Below are 23,431 nucleotides of genomic sequence, written 5' to 3' on the forward strand. Positions count from 1 at the left end.
GTTAAAGAAATTAAAAACTTTAAAAATTAAAATTTTTTAATTAAAAAAAAAAAATAGTGCGCAGCCATCCACAAAGGTGGTGGTGGCCTTTGGGCCACCCCTAGATTAGGCTAGGGGTGGCCGCGAAGTGCGAACAACCCTCGACCACCTCTAAGGTGGCGCGCGGCCAACCCCATGGGCTGGGGTAGCCATCCCTTAACTTTTTTCTATTTTCAATTTTTTTTAAAAAAATAAAATAATATTGTTAGCTTAATATATTTGTATTTATTTATTAAGAGTGACATATGTTGTTATTTTATTGGCGCTGACGTGGCACCTAACGGAATCTGTTAATTTTTTTAACAAAATTTGACTTGAGGGAGTGATTTGTATTTTTTACATACCATAGAGACCTTTGAGTTCATTTTGATATCACAAAGAGTTAATTGTAAATTAGGTAAACCACATGAACTAATTTTGCATTTTTTTTTTTTTTTACTAAGAGTGACACATGTCATCATTTTATTGGTGCTGACATAGACATTGATCGAATTTGTCAAGTGTTTTGACTGCAAGGACTAATATATGCGAGCTAAGGGTCATGAATATGCAATATTCAATGCTCATCAGTTACCCTAAATCCTGACAAGATTGTGAACTCAGATGTAAAGTGTAGGTTACTTTAATGTACAACAATGAAATCAAATCGCTTGTCAATACTTCCGTGCGTTGGGTGGCTCCATATAGCATTGTTGGAAGACTTTCTTCAAGAAGGAATCAAACTCCTTTGTCACGAAACAAAGCGATAAGGAATCTTTCCATTGATGTAGATTTATTGGGAATTATTATCTTAAAGCTTGGGCCTGGTGTTTCGATAGTATTTACCGAAGCTTTGTTTTGTGCAAGGTGAGATGAAAATTTCACAAGGTACAAAAAAGATATATCATGTAATTAAATCAGGAGTATCAAGAAAAAGATATAGTGAACTAAGTAATAGTGTATTGACTTTGATTCGAATACGGAATGATTCAATGGAGGGGTCATATGTAATAAATAAGTACGTCGCGGGGATTGATTCATTAATTTGAAAATACATATTAAAGTATAGTCATATTTACTTAGTGGAATCAATTGTGATTAAATAGGGTTGTGTGATATTGTCATGGACCTATTTAAAGCTAATTGTACTTTTCCCTTTAGGTGTCCCTCTTTGAGCTGATATAAATTAACCACATCCTATGTGTCTCGGTTATGTATTAATTTATTAGGATTGTTTTATTTGATAAAACATGGGCCAAAGAAATTTGATTCATATAAGGCTCATTACTTAGAAATGATTGGGCTTAGAAATTAATTTTCTATAGGTTTAAGCCATTAAAAAGCTATGGGCTTAGGAATTAATTCATATGGGCTTAAGCAATTAATGAGGTATGTGCTTAGGATACACTATAACTTTTTTCTATTCTTTTCTTATTTGAAAATTTATAGAAAAACCCAGAATTCGTTAGTTGTATTTTGATGGAATTATTTACAAAAAAAGGGAGAGATGAAAGTCACAATGAATGAACTATGTCTTGTCAATCTTTTGGGGTGGTTTAGGCACCTCCCACCCGATTTGGACAAAAGTGGCTTTGGCCACCCTTTGATTTGTTTGTTTATATATATATATATATATATGAGACAAGAAACCCCTCTAAGGTAGGGCACTTCGTGTACCAATCTGTGTTGGATAAACCTCGAACACGTGCAAAGCGTACCTTAAAAATATATTGATGCATATTTATAAAGTTTTGGTATCTATATTTTTTGTGATACAAATGTTGTTTTATATAATACTTCATCTCCTTTTGTATTATGTTTTTCATTTTATTTTATTTTATTTTTATATAGTAAAAACATAGTATATAAAGAGAAAAAAAAAAAAAAAAAATTGTCATTGTCCACCCCTCCCCCCCCTCCAAAAAAAAAAAAACAAAAACAAAAACAAAGAACTGCTAGCTCTACCACTAAAAGAAATCAACCTAAATTTTCATAAGAGAAATATAATTTAGCTCCCCAAACTACTAAGTCATGCACTCTGGTCCTCAAAACTACCAAAATCTTTGAAAAAGACCCATTTTGGTGAAATTTTCCCGTAATACCCTTGCCACATGTCATTTTTCAATTAAAAAATAATAAAAAATTTGAAAAAAAATTAAGAAAAAATTTATTCAAAAAAATTCAAAAAAATAAAAATAAAAATAATTATTATTATTTTTATATAAATATTAAAAACTAAAAAAAAAAACTATTTTTTTTTTTTAAAAAAAAATATTGCAATTGATCGGAGGACGTGCTACTTCTTTCCAGCATCATCATTGGGCACGATGCACGCCTACAGCTCGGTGAACTTGTTCCCGTCTCTCTAAACGCGGACATGGCTAATTTCTTATCCTTCGATGATTATGATATTGATTTTTCGAAGGTTATGAATGATTCCAATCTAAATTTTGTTTTGTTACAAACGACGAGCAAGTCTATCATCGTTGTGGAATACCTCAATTAGTTTCTGACAGAGAGATGGGCGGTGACTAGAGGGGTGTCGAGAATATCAGGTTGAGGTTGGAAAATAACGCCACCCCAAACCCATATTTTTTAAAAAAAAAATAAAAAAAAAATAAGAAATAAAATTTTAGTTTATTTATTTTTTGAATTTATTATTATTATTTTTTAATTGAAAAATAACACATGGCCGGAATATTATGGGGATATTTCGCCAAAAGGGGTCTTTTTCAAAGGTTTTGGTAGTTTGGGGGGTTAGAGTGCAAGCCTTAGTAGTTTGGAGGGCCATCCAAAAAAATGATGGTAGTTTAAAGGGCTAAATTATATTTTTCCCTTTTCATAATCTGATGTAATTTTTGCTTCACTTCAAAAGGATGGATGATAAGGAACAATAGTGTGAGCCATTATGGGCTCTAGAAGACTACCACTACCAAAGAAAAGAAAAAAAAAAAAGAGCAATTAGTGACGTGTGAATAGTAAATCACTTTTTCCCACGTCACTAATTAGTGATGTGTCACTATTTGACACGTTACTAAAATATTCAGTGACGTGTTTTACACGACACTATAATTTTTGTAAATATAATTTTTTTTTCAAAAAATATATTAAATTTTAAATTATTAGTGACGTATGACAAAGATAGATCACTAAATAGTGACATGTTGGTTTGACACGTCACTAAGTAGTGACATATCAATTTAACACGTTATTGATTTAGTGGCGTGTCAATTCGACTCATCACTAAATCAGTGACGTGTCAAATTGACACATCACTATTTAGTGATATGTTAAATTTACACATCACTATTTAGTGCATGACGTGTCAATTTAACACGTCACCACATTATTGACGTCACTAACTAGTGACGTTTTATTTTCACAAGTCACTAAATTATTGACGTCCTAATTTTATATATATACATTTCGGTTTGATTTTTGACGAAATTTAACACATTACTATATTAAATAGGGTTAGGGTTATACATATAAATAGTATATCCTAAATATAACGACTCATATTTAGGTTTATTGCATTATATATATATATATAGGGTAAATGTTATACTTACACACACACATATATTAAAATGATGTGTACACTATATAGTAAATGGAACATATAAACATAGTATGTTAATTACTTAATATGTTATGTATTATATAACAAAAAATAATAATATGTTATGTATTAGTACAATTAATAACATCTTATATCACTATTAACTAATCATTATATTATATGATCTAAGTAATATAATCAAAATTTAGATAATATATATGTTCATCTAATTTAATATTATGCCATATGATCATATGCTCTAAGAGTTAAATAAGCTGGGCGTTTTGGCTTCTTGACATGTTATTAATTGAAAATCTCCAGAATAACACAATTTTGTACCACGATGATTAACAAGATAATCATAAACGGTCACTTCTAAGTGGCATTTCACTTAATTTGTGATTATAATAAGCACAATGTTTATACTATATATATAGTATCGGTTCAGAATCATAATTGCCGGTTTCAAAGCCTACAACGACATAAGTTATAACACAAGTACTACAAACTTAACATGAGAAAATTGACAATATATGAGAATAACATCCTTCCAAAGTTAATCAAAGACACATACATCAGACAAAACCTTCATCCTCTCGTGTGGCTTTTGCCTTGATTAACATTATTCCTAGTGCATTAGTCTAATCGATCGTGATACAATCAAATGATCGATCAAACTTGACACAATTGAAGGTTTGATCAAATATTTAATTCATTGAAGTGTATCGGTCCGATCTATTGTGATACGAATGTTCGATCAATCAAACTTGACATAGTGAATGTTCGATCTAACGTGCGATCGATCATGATAGGATCATAGGATCGATAGAATCATCCAATCGATCCTGGTGTATTACTCCGATCATCCTAGTGCATTAATCTAATCTATTGTGATACGATCAAACTTGACACAATTGAAGGTTTGAGAATATCTAATTCATCGTAGTGTATCGATTCGATCTATTGTGATACGAATGTTTGATCAATCAAATTTGACAAAGTGAATATTCGATCTAACGTGCGATCGATCATGATAGGATCATAAGATTGATAGAATCATCCAATTGATCTTGGTGTATTACTCTGATTGATCCTAGTGCATTTGTCTAATCGATCGTGATACGATCAAATGATCGATCAAATGTGACACAATTGAAGTTTTGATTGAATATCTAATTTATCGTTGTGCAGCGGTCCAATTTATTGTGATATGAATGTTCGATCAATCGAACTTGATACAATGAATGCGATCGATCATGATAGGATCATAGGAAAATAAAAAACGACTCCAAACAAAAATATGAACTAATTAAAAAAAAATATATTTTTTTTTAACTTGAAACAAAAATTAGATTTTATTTTATTTTAATAAAAAACCAAAAAAAAAAACTTATATTTTATTTTTTAAATTGAGAATAATCTCAGTTGATTAATTTGTTATTTATTATTTTTTTTATTTATCTTTTCTCGAAATAGAAATATGAACTCATTTTAAAAAAAAATATTAGATTTAATAATTTTAGAAATCAATCTTTTTGTATTTTTTTTAAAAAATTATTAACAGAATTTTTGTCATATAGCAAAAGAAATAGTTTTTAATTTTTTAATTTTTAGATTTAATTTTTATATTCAATTGGAGCCTTTTTGACAAAAACGATTCTAACCGGAATCGTTTTCTCCCAAAACGACTCCGTTTTGGGGGGCACGAGCGGTTTGTGTCCTCCGCGCACGCCCCTTGTTTTTTTTCAAAAAATTTCAAACTCTTTTTTATTCTTCTTCGAGTCCTTTCTCCCCTGCCCTTTCTTTCTTCTTTCTCTCGGCTACACCTGCCCCAGCCGACTCCTCCTTCCCTTGTCTCTCTTTTCCTTTTCTTTCTTCCTCTCTTCTCTCTGATTCTCTCGCACGACCTCCTCTCCATTTCACACACACACTTGATGATCCGAGAGAGAGAGAACCCGTGTGTGGAAGATGGGTTTTTGGCCGTGGGTGGTGCGATTTTTTGAGATGTGGTGGCTGGGTCACCGTCGTGGCGTGGAGGCAGCAGCTAGGGCAGTGGGTTCCGGCCTTGCTTCGGTGAGATTTCTCTTTCCCTTGTCTTTGATTTGTTTAAATCTCTCCTTTGATTTTCTGTGTTGGCCGATTGAGAGTATTGGAGCTTCAATCGATGCTTTTCCTTGGGTTTGAAGTAGAGCTATGGTGTTTTAGTGATTTTTGGTGGGTGTTGACAGAATGGGTCTTCCACTTTGTGTTTGGTTACAACCGGTTTAATGTTTCTGGGCAGGATACCATGGAGCTATCTCAACCTACTTCCCAAATGCCCAACGCTCCTTTGATTGGCATCATCCAACCAAGAAGAGAAGAGGAGAAGAAGAAGAAGGAGCCGAAGAAGATGGAAGAGCAAATCCAAAGGGTTTTTTTTGGGTCATCAAAGGAAATCAAGCAAGGGGAGTTAATCTTGAGTTTCTCTTGCTAATTATGAGATGCCCATTCGGTTGAAGCTTTTCTTTTTCTCTTTCTTTCTTTCTTTCTTTATGGAAATTGGTTGATTTAGTTAATCTGGTATGTTGATTTTGTTATAGCTGAATGGGTATATATTTTGAAATCTTGATGGGTACTCTTATTTGACCGATTATAGTAAGAATTGGTGGGTTGTTTTGTTTAATTTCGAAAATGGGTAAGATTTTCTAGGTGTTCTCTTTTAAGATGACTGATTATGGTGTTGTGGAACAAGTTTTTATGTCTTAAATTTTCTGGGTAGATGGGTTTTTTTTTCTACCTTAGCCGTATGGCATACTACAATTTCTATTAATTGGTAATGAGACTTGGAAACAAACCTTTTATGATACTACAAAAGGATTAATATTGGTTCTTGATGATGCAGGCTGACTTCATGAACATGCCATTTCCTGACAATCATGCTTCTGTTGCTCCACTGGAACTAAACCGCATTGCTGGAGTGGACAAAACCTGCAATTTTGTGAAGGTTGGTTGACACAGTTCATGTTTATGTTATCAATCCTTTTTTTTTTTTTTGAATTGACAAATCGATCTTAGTATTTCATTGCAGCAGTGCAGCAGTGCATCTGTTAATGTGTTTATTTTTTATATTTGCAGCTATTGCCACGGTCGTTACTCTAGCATAAATTTTGAAAAATAATGGATTGGCTATTGAGAAGAGTAATATTTTCTGTCTTCTATATATTTGGAGCAATATAAAATAGAAATATAAATAATAAAAAGATATAATGATAATTGGTCTAAAACCATCCGGATGAATCACAAAATAGGCAAAGTAAACCAACTGAAGATTTATCAGTCATCCGTCCAAGAAAAAGAAAATCATTAGCTTTGGCTAATATGCCAATTCTTAGTGGAAAACATTTACATTATACAGCAAAATGAATAAAGTTATACCCATCTCTTCATTTTCTTATCAAAGATGCCTGGGCCGTAAGTTGACATGAACATGTCAACAAGAAGGGGAAATTGCATCAATACGAATAAGGTGACAGGTACAATAGCCAAACAAATGACAGGAATGATTATCCATGAATATTGTTCCTGTAGCATAATGAAAAGAGCAGTAGAAAAGGCTATCATCATGGCTGCAATGGAAAAGAAAAGAGTGGAAAGTCCTATGATCATCTTTCTTGGCAAGGATTCAAGGAAATCGTCTTCTGCATAGCGTGATGTTAGGATTCCCAAAAACATCATGACAGAAGTTGTGGAGGAAAAGAGCGACAAGGCATCGGATATTATAAAGAGCATGAACAATCTTTCATCTAAGAATATAGGGAATCCAGTATCTTGTTTGTTACCACCTGGAACAGTAAAGGCTGCAGCAAACATAATAGTAATAATGAGAGCCCCTACTACTGTACAAGAACTTGCTGTGCCCTTCATCCATTTTTCTCCTTCTTTCTTCAAGTCTATGTGGTTCTTTGTAAACAATTCCCTAGGAGTCAAACCATCAGTGTTCGAATATTCCTTACACCTGGGAACAGAAATACTTTCCACCTCCTGCATTGTTGATTTAACTCTTATAAGTCCCACGTTATTTGAAAACAAATAAAAAAATTATACTTCCTCAAAATTACACTTCAATTAAAATGTCCCCTAAACTTTGAAGAGTTTCAATTGATCCCGTAAACTACCTAGCCATTTACATAGTTGCCTCCGTTAGGATTTCTAATTAGAGAGATGTTACATTTGTCATTCAATTTGTGAGAACCACATGTGGGTTCATACACTTAATGGTGGATTCACAATTTCTTATATAGAAATGAACAAGAGATGGTTGGGATTGTTGATGAAAACAAAAAGTTTCTCATTTCATTATATCTGACGTAAAAATTAATACCCCTACATCACATAAAAAATTAAAAAAAAAAATTATGAAGCAAAACCCATGGCTAGGTTGTGGGTCTCCATCCATGGCTAGTGAATTTTTTTAGTCGAAGCACATAATCTTAGTTTTAAAGAAATGATAGGGGTATAATAGACATTTTACTTGCTTTCTATCGTATTTAATGGAAGAATTTAGGGCTTGTTTGGTTTTGCAGAATAGACTCCTAGAATGACTATTTCTATGGAATAACTATTTTTTAATTTGGTAGGGATTTATTCCCCTTAGGAAGAGGAATACCCATTCCTTTGATAAATGAGAAGAATCGCTATTTTTTAAGAAATAGACAATGTTTTTTGAAAAATAAAAATAAAAATAAAATAAAACGTTGAATTGCTGTGGGTGTCTGGCCACCCATTGGGGTGGCTGGCTAGTCACAATAGAACCCTGAGGTGGCCACACAACAGCTAAGGTACTCTGGGGGTTGTGCGAGCATCCTTAGTGAATTTACGGGTGGCCTAGGCACCTTTGATTTGCGTCAGGCCAACCTCAATTCTTGTTGGGGTGGCCGCGACCACCCCCAATGGCCGATAAACTTGAAAGTGAGACCCTTCACTCCTACTCAAAACATCGCATGCATTGAAAAACTATTCGATAGGTGTTGCGGCCACCCTTGGGTTTTTTTTGTTGGTAGCTGTTCACCCACAACAATTAATTTTTTTTTTTTTTTTTTCAAGTTTTAGAAAAAATAAAACAATCATGTAGGGGTTTTTTAGTAATTTTAATTCAATTCCAATTATGACATATCTTTTGTCACTAAATTAAGAAATATGAATAACTTTTACATTCCACACTCATTCATTCTTAGTAATAACTATTTATTTTCATAATTGAATATTCATTTAGTGTACCAATTGCAACTTTTTAGAATTTGAGAGAACATTGCAATTTTGGTATAAAGCTTGAGAGGAATAAGAATGTCTTGAAAGGAAAAAAAAAAAAAAAAAAAGAAACGAAAAAGGAGGCTATTAATATATAAACTTAATACCCTGTAGGTAGGAAGAGTAAATATTAACATTAAAGCTCAATACGTAATAAAATAAATTAAAAAAAAAATGTGAATTATTAAGACAGAATGAATATCAATTAAATTATCAGTTATCCAAAGTCTTAGACTTATAAAAAGGTTAAGCATCATTATCCCAAGAACTTGAACTTTATTTACAGTATTTGTTATTTTATTTGTTTGTTTGTGTTGTAATCACTAAAGCATTTATAATCTTATTCGTCATCTATACTCTTAACATTCATGCAGCAAGGTTTCCAAGGGGTAGTTCAATCGGCTGGAGACCACGCCTCACAAAGCGGAGGTCACTTGTTCGAATTCTCCCTCCCCCTCTTTTGTGGACATGTCAAAAAAAAAAAAAAATTCATGCAAAAAGATTTATGTGCAGTTTGGGTACTTACATATTTCCTTAAATGATATAATATCCCTAATAAGCCCCAATTGAACTAGCCTCTGTCTTCATCCTTTCATTTGTTGGGAAAAAAACATCTCTCAAGCCACTCACCAGACATGTTGTCTAAGCAACCGTTCAAAATGTTTAGAGCTTCATTAATAAGCTTACCATCAAAATGGATCTTACTCCTAAACCATTCCTCTTCAGCATTAAAGTTTTTGTTGATGGTTGGGGAACACACAGGGTGGCTATCCACTCTCACAAACTATGTCTATGTGTTTCTCCTAAAGGTCAAATCATAGTTTTCTCAAAAATTTGAATTTTGTCATCTTTCCTTGGGCAAATCCAGCTCTATTTCGAGTGGGTTTGATGATCCCAAAAGCTCTAGAAATCTCTTTTGGTTGTAGATTACTTATGAACCAAAATAAAACTTCCACCATCCTACTCCCTTCCTCATCATCAGAGTCCTGAATCAATCTGGAGGTGTTTACTGTTGAGTCCACTTGACCCACTCAGCAAAGCCCGAGTCAACCACTCAAACATACATCAAGCATGCTCGAGTCTCCAACCAAACCCACCAAATGATCTGTCTGATCTAGGCTTCTCCAACTTTCAACCACTGTTTTTTGCTCACACCTTACCACTCACGTCTCCCAAATCCTTCGTAAAGTGACAACTCTTTGTAGAACTCATTTTCTCAAAATTAAGAGTTTTTGCAATTAGTAGATTTAAGAAATGCATTCAAGGAATAGGTATCTGTAGAATATATGCATTTTCATGGTAGTCCAACTGATCATTGCATTCTAAATGCATCAACATGTGAAGTACAAGTCTCCACTTCAATGATCAAGACAAATCATTATATGATAAAAAGTTAATATGTTATTGTAATTATATTGCAAATAAAATGCCCAATTTTACTACTTGCTACAAGTTATAAAGACTTTAATTTAGATATTTCGCGGATTAATTGCACTTTAAGCACCTAAATCACATACAATATAACAGGAATTCAATTCATCTCTTGACTCACAATTACCCAAACAATATGAATATTGAAAATAAAATAAATTTTATTTTAAAAAATCAAATTCAATGTGACTTTTAGGGTACTAACCAGTAAGAGTATATGAGAAAAGTTTTAAATGAGAGAGATGACCTTAAACCACTGTAGTTCTCTTTGCATCTGCAAAGCCGCCCCTGGGATTTGATTAATTTGAATTGAAGCTCCTGTCATTCCTGCCATATGTAACATGGTATTGCCTTTGTTATCGACCCAAGTTGTCATACTTTTCTTGATAGGAAGCCCGTATATAAGGCTAAAGATCTTTGGTTGACGATGTAGGACAGCAAATGAAAATATGGATGTCTCGTCTACACCACGGCTCCACTTAAGAATTGGTTTTGCTTTGACCATACCAAAAATAAAATCAAAATTTCCTTCCTCGATAGAACGGAAGATGGCAAGTCGAACTTGAGCTTTCATCATTTGGCCATCATTCAAACTTGATACTTCTTTGCACATGCAATTGAGAAGTTCTTGGGATTGCACGTGGAGTAACTTCATTTCATATAAATCCTTGATTCCTTTGTCAATGATTGAATGAATGCCAACTTAGCTAGAAGAAACTAAATTTTTTTATTTTTTATTTTAAGAATAGAGTACAAAGGCTCCACAAATTATTAATTAAGCAAGGTATGGTATTAATTGAATTGATGTATGTACTATACCAAAGAAGTTAAGGAGATTCGAAACTAGCTGCTGCAATAGAGTTAGCACTGCAAAATAAAAATGAAATTCGGTCACTCATACACATTATAAAATTATTACTAAAATAAAATTAATAAATAGAATGATGTGTTTTAAAAATATCATGGTTTAAAAAAAAAAAAAATTGTTGTCAAATTGCAAGTAAGGGGTATGTTTTTAAAAACGCACTATTTTTCTAGTTAAATTGTGATTTTCTGCGATTTTACTAAGTACTTAATTGATTTTTAAAAATTTTCGTTTCAAATCAAACGTTTTATAATCTCTCTCTTTCTTTCTTTCTTTTTCTTTTTCTTTTTCCTTTTTTTTTTAAAAAAAAAAAAAATAGATTGAAAAAAAGCTGCAAATCCAAACAGACCTTGACAAGAATTATTCTAACCATTGGAGATATAATTTATCATCAGTCCCAGTCAAGCAACCTCTCCCACATGGACCAGTACATGGGGAATAACTATTCGGCTAGTTCATGGAAATAATGGCACAAGCCCACTGCATGAGGAATAACTACACACTACATGGAAAATAATTCTGCTCCCACTATGTGAAGATAACTGCCCATTATTATAGAGTGGAAGCAAAATCCTAAAAAATAAGGATTCAATGTTGGACATCTACATAGATAGTAGTTGTAGAAAACAGTATAAAAGGTAGCGTATGTAGCACCAGCGACCACGTAAAAGGGGCATTTGGTTTCCTCTTAAAAAATCTGTATTATTTCAAAAATATTTTCCAAACACCGTGCTGACTTGAGCATCGGAGTGTCCTGAGTAATCCTGAGATCAATGGACTCTAGTAACCATCTTCACTATGTTGGAGGTAGCTTATTGTAAGCCTAGTTGTAAGAAATTTTTCTTTAACAGTAGCTTTTATTTTATCAAGTACCATATATATATATATATATATATATATATATATGTATGTATGTGTGTGGGGGGTGCGTGCAAAAGACCATCTATTAATTAAATAGTATAGAAATTTCTTACAAACTAAGTTGTTGGAACTTCTACAACCCAACCTCTAAAATAATGACTTATGTCCCCTAACATGTGAGAAGCATATATATTTTTTTTAATCGTATGTGATTCTCATTTCTTTTTTAATAGCGTTAATAAGAAATTATGTGCTTCTTACGTGCTTAAAGGACACGACTTAGAGGCTTAATTATAAGAACTCTTACAACCCAGTTCATAGAAGATTTATGTGATCAATTTATTAATTGCTTGAACAGTCAATCAATGGTGTACATAACTGAAGCGGGAGAAAATTAAGAATACGTATTTTATTTTTATTTTTTTTTAATTCTACATCGAAAAAATCCTTCTATGTGGCTCTCAATGGAATGTTTGTTCAGACATTGCTAATTAGAATGCACCTTTCTGTCTATGCGCTGAACTCTTTGGATGAGCATCATTCAAATGGCTTTCAAGTGCCCATTTAGCGCCATCTTCATATCCTTGCATTTTGCGCCATGCCCCTTCTTGAAATATACTCAACCTCGAGTTATGATTTAAAGAAGCTATGTCATTCCTTCCGGAATAGGATCCTTGAAATGAAAAGGATCATTGTCCATTCTTTCCAAACTCTTTGTTTATGTGACGAAATCTTGATTTTTAATTAAGAGAAAAAGTCTCTCTACGTCATCCTCTTTCATGGTACCTAGCTAAGACAATCTTTCAAACACACTTCATAATTATATAAAAATAAAATTGCACAATTGGTCTCTGGGGTTGGCCTAAATTACGAACCACTCCCTGAAGTTGATTTTGGTCAACAAAATTTAACAGAGTCCATTAGTTTGCCACGTCAACGCCAATAAGATAGCGACATGTGTCAATCTGAATAAAAAAAATATAAATCTATTGAAAACATAAATAAATACAAATTTAAATTTTTTCTAAAAAAAAATGAAAATAGAAAAGGGGTGGCTGCCTAACCGACAGCCACCCCCAAGGGCTAACGCACACCCCCAGGCCCTGGGGGTGGCATTCGGGCCACCGCCAAGCTTAGAGGGTGGGAGCGCCACCCCCGACCACCTCTAGAGGTGGCACGTGGCTAGGGCTGGCAATTTTGACACGACCCGACAACCCGACACGAACACGACACGAAATTAGCGGGTTTGGGTCTACCTTAAACGGGTTTGGGTCATAAACGGGTCTACCCGTTTATATTGGTTTGGCGGGTCGGGTCGCGGGTGACACGCCAGACACGATTAACTTCTTCTCTTTTTTTTTCTTATTTCTTTTTTGGGTTTAAAAAAAAAAAGGGAGAATGGCCTAATGAGAAATTGTCAAATTGGAGGGAATGATTTGAAAAGTGAAAAGTTGAAAACAAAAGATTCAAAACTCAAAAGAATAAAAAAAGTGAAAACACAAACAAATATATATATATATTCATAATCACTTACTAATTTTATGTTTATTTTATCTCTTTTTATGTAGAATTTTCTAGCATTTGATGGAGTCTATCCTGATGCACAAAAGACTCAATTGAAACTTTATTTGGATGAACCCAAGTATTTGGAGAAGAACACGACATTTGACATTCTTTCATTTTGAAAGAAAATGAATTTCGTTATCCTGAAGTAGCTGCCATAGCTCGAGATGTTTTGAGTATTCTTATTTCTACTATTGCTTCAGAATCCACTTTTAGTATTGGTGGACGTGTGATTGATCAGTATAGGAGTTCACTCAAGCCTGATATTGTTGAGGCATTGGTTTGCACTAGAAATTGGTTATATGGAGAGCAAGGTAATATAAGTTATTTGCATATTTAATTTCTTCATTTACTTGTATTTTTTTCATTTTATTTTAATGAAATTAATTTCTTTTATCTTTTGATATAGAACAAACTTCAATGAAGGTGGATAACGAAGAAGAGGATGTTTTGACATTGGATAGTAGCAGTTCTTATGAGATCCCCTATTCTTTCTTTTGTTCTTATGTTATTGTTTGTAATTTAGCATGTGAAGCAGAATGGTACAATCTGTTAGATCGATATTGAATTGTAGAAAGTAAATGATGTTAGTTGACATCTTAAACTTTTTCATCTCCCAATGCAATTATTCTGTTTTTTTTCCTTTAGGTATTGGAGTTGAATCACAAAGATGGGCATGTCAAACTAACCTGCGTTGGACCCAATCTGATGGACAATGAGCTTATGTAGGTCATTCAAGAAATCAAGACTCAAGAGTGGACAATTATGATGCAGTTTTTTGTATTTGTAAATTTGTAATGATGATGTAGTATTTTTTTTTTTTTTGGTTATTTGATTAGACAATTAAACATATTAAGTGATTTGGTGCTAGCCTACTAGGAGACTAGGAGTAGGAGTTTAGAGATGAATTGCTAAAATTATTATTATTTCATTTAAATACCAACAAACCCCCCCCTCCCCCCCAAAAAAATAATAATATATATATATAAACAAAAACTAAACAAAAAAAAAAAATAAAAAAATTAAGCTAAACGGTTCAAACGGGTCGTGTCGGGTCGTGTTGACCCGATTCGACCCATTATGGTAAACGGGTCTCGCGGGTCGTGTCGGGTGACCCGTGAAATTATCGTGTCGTGTCGTGTCTGGAGCCTCGACCCGTTAACATAAACGGGTCGTGTCTGGGTCTAGGCTAAACGGGTCGCGGGTCTTAACGGGTCGTAAACGGGTCGTGTCGGGTGACCCGTTTTGCCAGCCCTACACGTGGCCACCATCAAAGGGTAGCCACCCCTTTTATATCTTCATTTTTTAAAAAAAGAAAAAATATATATTAATTTTTATTTGATTTTTAAGGGTTAAATGCATTCTTGCCCCCTGTGGTTTGCAAACTTCATTTTTTGCTCCCTCAGTTTTACTTTTTATCATAGGTGGTACCTGTGCTATGGGAAAAGATGCAAATGATACATCCGTCTATTTTTCCATCCAAAACTAACAGAAATCCACGTCAGCGCCACGTGGTACCATTCAAAATACGACACGTGGCCATAATATTTTTTTAAAAAATTTTTAAGGCTTTTTTTTTTACAAAAATAATAATAATAACAATAATTTTTGGGGTGGCTCTTTTGGGCCACATGGGGGTGGCCGCCCACCCCCATTTGGCTTGGGGGTAGTTCGGCCACCCTCAAGGGCAAAACGGGAAGCCAAAAAATTTGAGGGTTTTGTCTTGGGGGTAGCCAAACCACCCCTGTGGCCCATGGGGGTGGTTCGGCCACCCCAAGGGCAAAACGAGAAGCAAAAAAATGTGAGGGTTTTGCCTTGGGGGTGGCCGAACCACCCTGTAGGCCACGGGGGTGGTTCGGTCACCCCCATACCGGCCGATCTGGGGGTGGCCGAACCACCCCTGTGGCCCATGGGAGTGGTTCGGCCACCCTAAGGGCAAAACGGGAAGCAAAAAAATGTGAGGATTTTGCCTTGGGGGTGGCCGAACCACCCCCTTAGGCCACGGGGGTGGTTCGGCCACCCCTAGACCAGCCAATCTTGGGGTGGCCGAACCACCGCCATGGCCCATGGGGGTGGTTCAGCCACCCCTAGGCCAAATGGAGTGGCTGGCCACCATTTTGTGGCCCAAAATGGGTGGCTAAGCCACCCCTACAATTGTTTTAATTTTTTTTTTTAAAAAAAAGTGTGGCCATGTGTCGCATTTTGAATGGTGTTACGTGGCGTTGACGTGGATTTTTGTTAGTTTTGGATGAAAAAATAGACGGAGGTACCATTTGCATCTTTTTCCATAGCACAAGTACCACCTATGATAAAAAGTAAAATTGAAGGGATAAAAAATAAAGTTTGCAAACCATAGGGGGCAAGAATGAATTTAACCCTATTTTTAATAGATTTATATATTTTTTATTCAGATTGACACGTGTCACCATCTTACTGGCCTTAATGTGGTTCCTAACAAAATCTGTCAATATTATTGACGGAATTGACTACAGGGAGCAATTTGTAAATTAAGCCAATCATGTAAAGACCAAGAAATTAAAAAGGAGATTTATCAATTAACAAATTGTATTTATTAAATTGATGGGATTAATAATTATGTTTTTGGTAATAATAATTGTGTCACAAGAAAATAAAAAAATAAAACAAGTCCGGGTAAGAATACGAGAACTAGATTGATAATAGTAATGGATCCTAATTGAATAAATAAGTAATTGAATGGATCGAGTGCAATTAAAATGAATGTGGTGTTATATATTAATTACCAAATGATATAAATAAAATAAGTAGGGGTCCTAATGTAATTTATTATAGTTGTGGTTTTAAATAAAAAGGAGAATCCTATCCGCCACGTGTCATCGCAGGATTGGGTAGGAGAAGATTACTTTATCTTTTCCCAACCACTCTTAACATGACACATTGTCTTTTTCTCTCTCTCCCTTTTCTCTTTCTTTTTCCCTTCTTTTCTCTTTACTTTTCCCCACCAATCCGAATACACTCCTCTCTCTCACGCCTCTCATTTCTTTTCTTCTCTTCTTCTTCACTCTTCCCCTATTCTCCTCTATTTGTGCAGCAGCCCAGCCCACGTCCCCCTCTCTTTCTTTCCTTTTCTTTTCCTCTCTTCTCTTCCCCTTTTCCCGGTAGCAGCAGCAGCCTTCACCATTTATTTTCTCTTCTTCCCCTGCCACGCACATTCAGCAGCTCGCCTCTTCTCTTTCCCTTCCCTTTCTTCTTCCTCTTGTCTCACTTGCACCCACACATACACAGCCGGTTGTGAGAGAGAGTTTCTGCCGAGAAGATGCAGCCCAAAAGAGAAGTAGGAGAAGAAGAAGAAGAAGAAGAAATGGGTTTCGGCCATGTACGTCCGGAGAGGTTAAAATTCTTAGCTTTTCTTTGCATTTCCATTTTACCCATTGGTTCTATATTACAAAATTAGGTTTATTTGGGTTGGAAATTATGGGTTATCTTTGGATTTGATTTAGATGAAATTCTAGGGCATGGAAAGCTACGAATTTAGGTAAATAATTTTATGGGTTGTGGTTGGGAACTACTTGAGAAGTAAATTTAGGGTTTATGGTGATTTTTGGGGGTGATGGCTGAATGGTATTTGTTATGGGTTTTGATTCTTGCTTTTTATAACCCATGATTGATGCTTTATTGTGAGTGGTTAATGTTGGAAAGAAAAGTGGTTATGAAGAGTATTTTGATGGAAATTCAGATATGGTTTGTGTTTACAATTTGGTGATAATGGTGTTAATCTATGGTTAATGGCCTATTATAGATTATAGAATGTTTGGTTGGATTAGATTCAGTTTTGAAAAGGAATTTGATAGATGATATATGGAATTTTGATAGTTTGATGAGAAGAATTTTAGGGCTTAGCTTGGTGATTTATAGTTGAGCTTTGAGGAATGTATGGGCTGATTTTTAGGAGTGTCTTAATGGAATTCAAATCTGATTTGGATTAATAGTTTAATGATGAATGGTTAATGATTATTTGATAGGGATTGAGGTTAATGTTTGTGGTTGATTGATTGGTATTTTGGTGTTGATTTGGAGTGAACTATAATGTTGAAGTTAATGTGTTAGATTCTTTTAGTGTAAATGACAAATGGGGTGAACATAGAGAAGTTGATGATGATGGATTGGTACTATGGTTGCTATATGTGGGTAAATTTTAATTGGATGGTTTGGTTAAAAGGCCGAATGGATTATGGTTTGGGTTTCTTGATAATATTGATTAGTAGCTATATTTGGGACTTGTTATTGAGTTATTTGCACTCATGGTTAGTAACTAATTGAGTGATGGGAGACAAATAACTAAGGAATTAAGATATGTAGCAAGTGAATAATGATTAGCTTTAGTAAATGAATACATGTTCAATATGTAATTATAATTTAATTTAATAAGAAGTACTAGACTCATAAGTTAAATTAGATTAAGGTTTTATAATCCAAACTACTTAGATGATTAATAACTAATGTATGTAAAGCATTAAATGAAATGGCGAATTATTCATGTAACCCGTAGGCAACATGTATAAATTGACAAGGTAGTAGAAGTACCTAAATGTACCCGGAATCCAATGTGAGGTAACTAAGTAACTAATCCACCTATTCATGTACACATAGTATTTTTGTGTATTATCGGATTAGGTTTAAGTCTATTAAGTGCGGTATATATATATAATTATATACATACATAAACATGCACATGAGTTCAATATATAATGTTAACTTAGTAAATAAATAATGAGCCAAAAATGGATTAATAATAATGCGATGTAATAATAATAAATAGGAGAATAAAATAGTAAACGCATCTTAAAGATAATAAGCAAAATAAAATATGGACCTAAGCTTAAATGCCAACCTAATAATAGGATTAGGATACTTAACTAGATTTATACGCAGGTAACACAACGTGTAAGCACGCGGGTAGTCTTAGTGTCATAGGATGAGTCCCATAGTGTTGTCTAATGTTATAAGTATTTGCAGGGTCGTGTCATAATTGGAGACTTCAATGGGTTCTCTAATGTTGAGTTCGAGTCGTGAGTCCAATGCAGCCAAGGTGAGTATTCTACTCACTGAGAAAAGATATTTTCGTATTTTATAGAAATGCAAATGATAGATAATTTTCTACTGAACCAACGATATGTTAACATGTATGCTTTGAATGTTTTAAGTAGTTTCAATTATGTTGAAATGTCAATGATGTTATGAAATGATGCATAAATGAAATGTTTGAATCGATTTAAAGTGTCTGAATATGTACTGCAATTATGCAAAGAAAAATAAAGAAAACTTCATGTTGATTGGTTCATTGTATTTGAAGAGAGCATGATTTGTAAAGAATAGGAGTATAGAGTTTGAGTTGTAAAGCATAATGCACGAACACATAATAAAGAAGAGAGCGTGAGGCTCATAATAAAGAAGAGAGCGTGAGGCTCATAATAATGAAGAGAGCGTGAGGCTCATAATAAAGAAGAGAGCGTGATGCTCATAATAATGAAGAGAGCGTGAGGCTCATAATAATGAAGAGAGCGTGAGGCTCATAATAATGAAGAGAGCGTGAGGCTCATAATGAACAAAAAGACTATCATGAGCATGCATAGCATTGTTTAAATTGTGTAATGTTTTCATGATAAGTATATTGTAGTTTTGCTAGACGTATTAGTATGCATAAGAGTCTTGATAGAAAAAGAATTTATGTATATTGATATCGGATTGTGTGATGTTTTTATGAAAGTATATTGTAGTTTTGCTAGACGTATTAGTATGCATAAAAGTCTTGATAGAAAAAGAGTTTATGTATATTGGTATCGGATGGTTGCATGGTTTAAATGCCATTGTGTTCAATAACGAATCTTTCACGTATAATACTGGCTGCCCAGTGTATTTAAATGTTTTCTATTAGTCGGTGTTTGCTATATCAGCTATGGGGGTTTTTCAAACAAAAGTTTATAAAATTGGTAGCTGTTATAGTGTACGCACGACTAAAAATGAAAAGTTGGTTCTTTGCGAAAACTCAGTGAATAGTATACCTCTGAGGTCTTAGTGTATTTATTTATGCTAAGATGGTGGGCTCATAATTCCACCTATACGGATGTGGCAAACCCCCACAACCGTATAGATGATGTTTCTTTGGCTGCAGGTATTTCGGTCGTAGTATATGATGTTGTAGAAGTATACTGAGGATATTATGACTGAAGCTCAACGCGACGGTTGTAATGTGTTAGACCGCGGGATGTCTATTCCTTTAGGTATTTTGATTATGGCTTGTGACGCTTGCGCCACATGGTCTTTGTTAAGCCATTTATGTTATGTATTTAATTCGAGGAAAGATTTAATCATGTAGTTATTTAATGACTCTTTGTTGTAATTATTTGTGATAAATGTATAAGATGTGATTTCCGCTATTAGGTTATGTTTTCCGCTGCATAGTTGATAGATGTTATACTCTGATTTGCCAGGTACATATTATGGGGTATGTACATATGTTGGCTTTGCGACATATCGTCGTACCACTGTGAAGATTCGTTTATATTTTAAGGGACTAATGATTATGTGGATGTTTTGTATTAAAAAAAAAAAAAAAAAAAACGGGTCGTCACAAATCATAAGGATCTCTGAATTAATTTTGATACTAGAGGAAGTGATTTGTAATTTAGGCCAACCATAAGGACCAATGGTACAATTATCCCTTATATAAACATTGTCTCACCCCCTATATGTAGCATCTATGTTAAATTGCCAAGGTCTCTCTCATTCTAAGAAATATCATCATTAGCAATGACATTATTAGCGGTATCCCAAAAGTCGTTGCAGATATGTGTTTATCAGAGGTGACTTTTGATAGTTGACTATTATTAATGTTTTCTTTGATGAAGCAAGTCATGGTTTTATCATTTAAGTAATTATCAAAAGAGAAAATGTGAAGTTGTCCAAAATATTATTTTACTTGTTACAAGCCAAATCTTAGAGAAAAAAATTTGAGGCAACAACATACCTGATTCGATGATTTTTATTTGATTGCTTCTACTTTTTCCTATGTCTTGAATGTTCAAACGAATTTCCTCAGTGGCTCGAGCCGGTTGAATGTATATACCTTTCATCACAAAAGGCCAATGAATCACGAGTAAGAAGTTTGGTAATAGTATTACTACCTATCTCACATGAGCAATTTACTTTTGAGGAACACAAAAGATTAAATAAATAATTCTTCAATACCTTAGAAATTTGGCTTTATCATATAGTGTGTTGTAGTGTTCGAGGCTATCTTTTCTTTCCTTTTTTTTTTTTTTTTTTGGATTCATGATATATATGCTAGGCCCCTTTTGAGGAGAACCTTTTGGTTTCTGTCCATGTGGCAAATAGAAGGTAGAAAATATGTGGTTTATGAGTTTTAAAATATGTTATGTAAATTGAGATTGTGATAAGATTTATAAATTTCATGATATGTTTGAAAATGACATGAGAAGCACATGATGTTAATTGATGCATAAGTGTGTGAAAGTATGGACACAATGATTATATGTCATGAAAGCACAAAGATGTATATGAAACAAAACCCTGAACTAAAGACTCTTGGGATGCATACCCCTGGGCACCATGCAACAAGACCCTTGTGCTGCGTACTCCTGGGTACTATGAAACGAAAGATTGTTGGGCTGCGTACCCCTCGATACCAAGAAACAAGACCCTTGGGATGCGTACCCCTAGGCACTATGAAACGAAAGACCTTTGGGCTGCGTACCTCACGACACCAAGATGGCAAGAAAAATGAATAAAAAACATGCATAGCACGATGATAATGTGTGACATGTTTATATATATATATATATCATAACAGTTGGAAGTTGGAATGCATAGAATGATTTATAAGAAATTTATGATAGACGTACTTATATGCCTATGAGTTTGAATGAAACATAACATACGTATATCGTTACGGCTAAAATGCATATGATGATTTATATATGATGTTATGCTTAGATATACACGTATGCTTGTATTTCCCGAAGGTTTGAAAAGCTTATATACAAGTATAGTTGAGTTATGATATGGTTTATTTATTGCTTAAATGTATTCATATGCTTATATTTTTTGAAAATTTGGAAAGCTTGCATATGATTATAGCTGAGCCACATGTTTTATATGTATATATATATATATGATTTTATCTGGTTATAAGATGTCAGTGTTTACCTTATCAGCTACGAAACGTTATAAGAAGAGAAGTTGTTTACTTTAAGTAGCTATTATTGTAAACATATGGTAGAAGAACGAACAAATGTTGGATCATTGGAAAACTTAGTGAGTTTTATACTATTGAGATTGTGGACTCATTATTCCGTAGAAGTCGATGAGGACCCTGTGGGTTTATATTTGGGATATTACAACTAAGGCTTATCCCATCGGTTGTTTGTGTCAGACCCTTAGATAGTCCTTTTTGTGAATATTTTACATATATGGCCATGTGTTGCATGTGATACCCTTTTTGTATAACCATACTTTTGTTATGTAATTAATACATTGTTAAGCTTTAATTACATAGATAGTCAAATGGCTCTGATGTTGTAATTACTACTGTTAGTTAATGATATTAGTTTCCGCTGCAATGTGTTGAGTCTCTGATATGTTATGCACATGACAGTGATGTGTTTGAGTTGTGTTGGTTCATGAAAAATTGTCATTCCACTGTGATGATTTATTTAAAAAAAAAAAAAAAAAAATAGAGGTCGTCACAAAGACTTACTTAGGGATCCTAGTGAGACCCCACCAGTACCCTGATGAGTTCTCTCTTAAATTTAGTTGTTTTTCAGTGATCGTAGAAACTTAAAGAATATCGAAAAATGGTGCTGTTCACACTAAACCAAAAAATGATCTAACATTAAGGTTGTTCAAATATGTATTGAAAATAGTAGGGACTCTGGGAGTGGGCATCAGTATCACACTATCTTTTTTGGTTCGACATGTGGATACAGTACGTTAAGATTTCATAATGTAATGGTATAAAACGTTGGTCTAGTTAGTAGTTATGCTATTTATCTATTAAGTGTAGTTAAACAAAATTGAAAATGACTTGGCCACATATAATGACTCATGTGAACAGCATAGTTTTTTCATTTGTTTATGCTTTCAAGATTATGTTAAAATAATTGAGTACTGCGTCGTCAATTTAAAATAAGTTTATACAAACAGTTTGCATAGTATAAATTCACTCATTTGAAGTCAGTTATTCAAAAATCACCAACTTTTTTTTTTTCTTCACTAGAAATTAAGGTTAAGGGTAATAATAACAAATAATTATGTTTTTATGTGTGTTGTGTTAGATTTGGTATCACTTTCTTTTGTATGTATGAAAATATGAAATTTTATTAGAATATTTGAATTAATTCATAGTGGTGAGTTAATTTGATTTATGTAGTTTTTTCTTTCTTAACGCATGTATGTTCATATTACAATTGATAGGAATCACTTGCTAAAGGATTGGGTAGCATACTCCTCCATTTGGAAAAGAAAAAGAAGAAGATCTGATGCGCGCGGCAAATCCATGCCATTATTGGATAATGTTATATTTAATCTTTATGTATAGAAATTATATCCAACCTAGCCAGCTGTACGTTTGCACGACCCGAAAAATATTAATGAGAAGCAATAAGAGAAGAGAAAAGAGATTATTGGTACTTACAGTATTTGTAGATCCATCGTTTCCAAAACACGAGCCCATCTCCACTCTGGAATGCATTAGGCGTATCGGCCAAAGCGTACAGAGGGGACTGACCCCATCTGTCTCGAACAAGAGCCAAACGTGGACACTTCCGAATTAAATCCAAAGCAATATC

General features: G+C 34.0%; 1 protein-coding gene and 1 long non-coding RNA gene across 2 annotated transcripts; one reads left to right on the forward strand and one right to left on the reverse strand.

Moving 5' to 3' along the window:
* Window positions 1-6,849: 6,849 nt before the first annotated feature.
* On the reverse strand, window positions 6,850-23,393 carry LOC133880167 (uncharacterized). The gene is made up of 5 exons (XM_062319062.1): window positions 23,278-23,393; window positions 20,593-20,691; window positions 11,117-11,164; window positions 10,545-10,972; window positions 6,850-7,600 (listed from the first exon to the last, which is right to left on the reverse strand). The coding sequence occupies exons 4-5, from the start codon at window positions 10,950-10,952 to the stop codon at window positions 6,989-6,991; spliced, it is 1,020 nt and encodes a 339-aa protein (XP_062175046.1). The 5' UTR covers window positions 10,953-10,972; window positions 11,117-11,164; window positions 20,593-20,691; window positions 23,278-23,393; the 3' UTR covers window positions 6,850-6,988.
* On the forward strand, window positions 16,578-20,097 carry LOC133880206 (uncharacterized). Its single transcript, XR_009902212.1, has 3 exons — window positions 16,578-16,955; window positions 18,582-18,654; window positions 19,717-20,097. It is a non-coding gene; the product is annotated as an uncharacterized LOC133880206 (long non-coding RNA).
* Window positions 23,394-23,431: the final 38 nt, after the last annotated feature.

The sequence above is a fragment of the Alnus glutinosa genome, chromosome 10 (assembly GCF_958979055.1).
Source record: "Alnus glutinosa chromosome 10, dhAlnGlut1.1, whole genome shotgun sequence".
Classification (NCBI taxonomy): domain Eukaryota; kingdom Viridiplantae; phylum Streptophyta; class Magnoliopsida; order Fagales; family Betulaceae; genus Alnus; species Alnus glutinosa.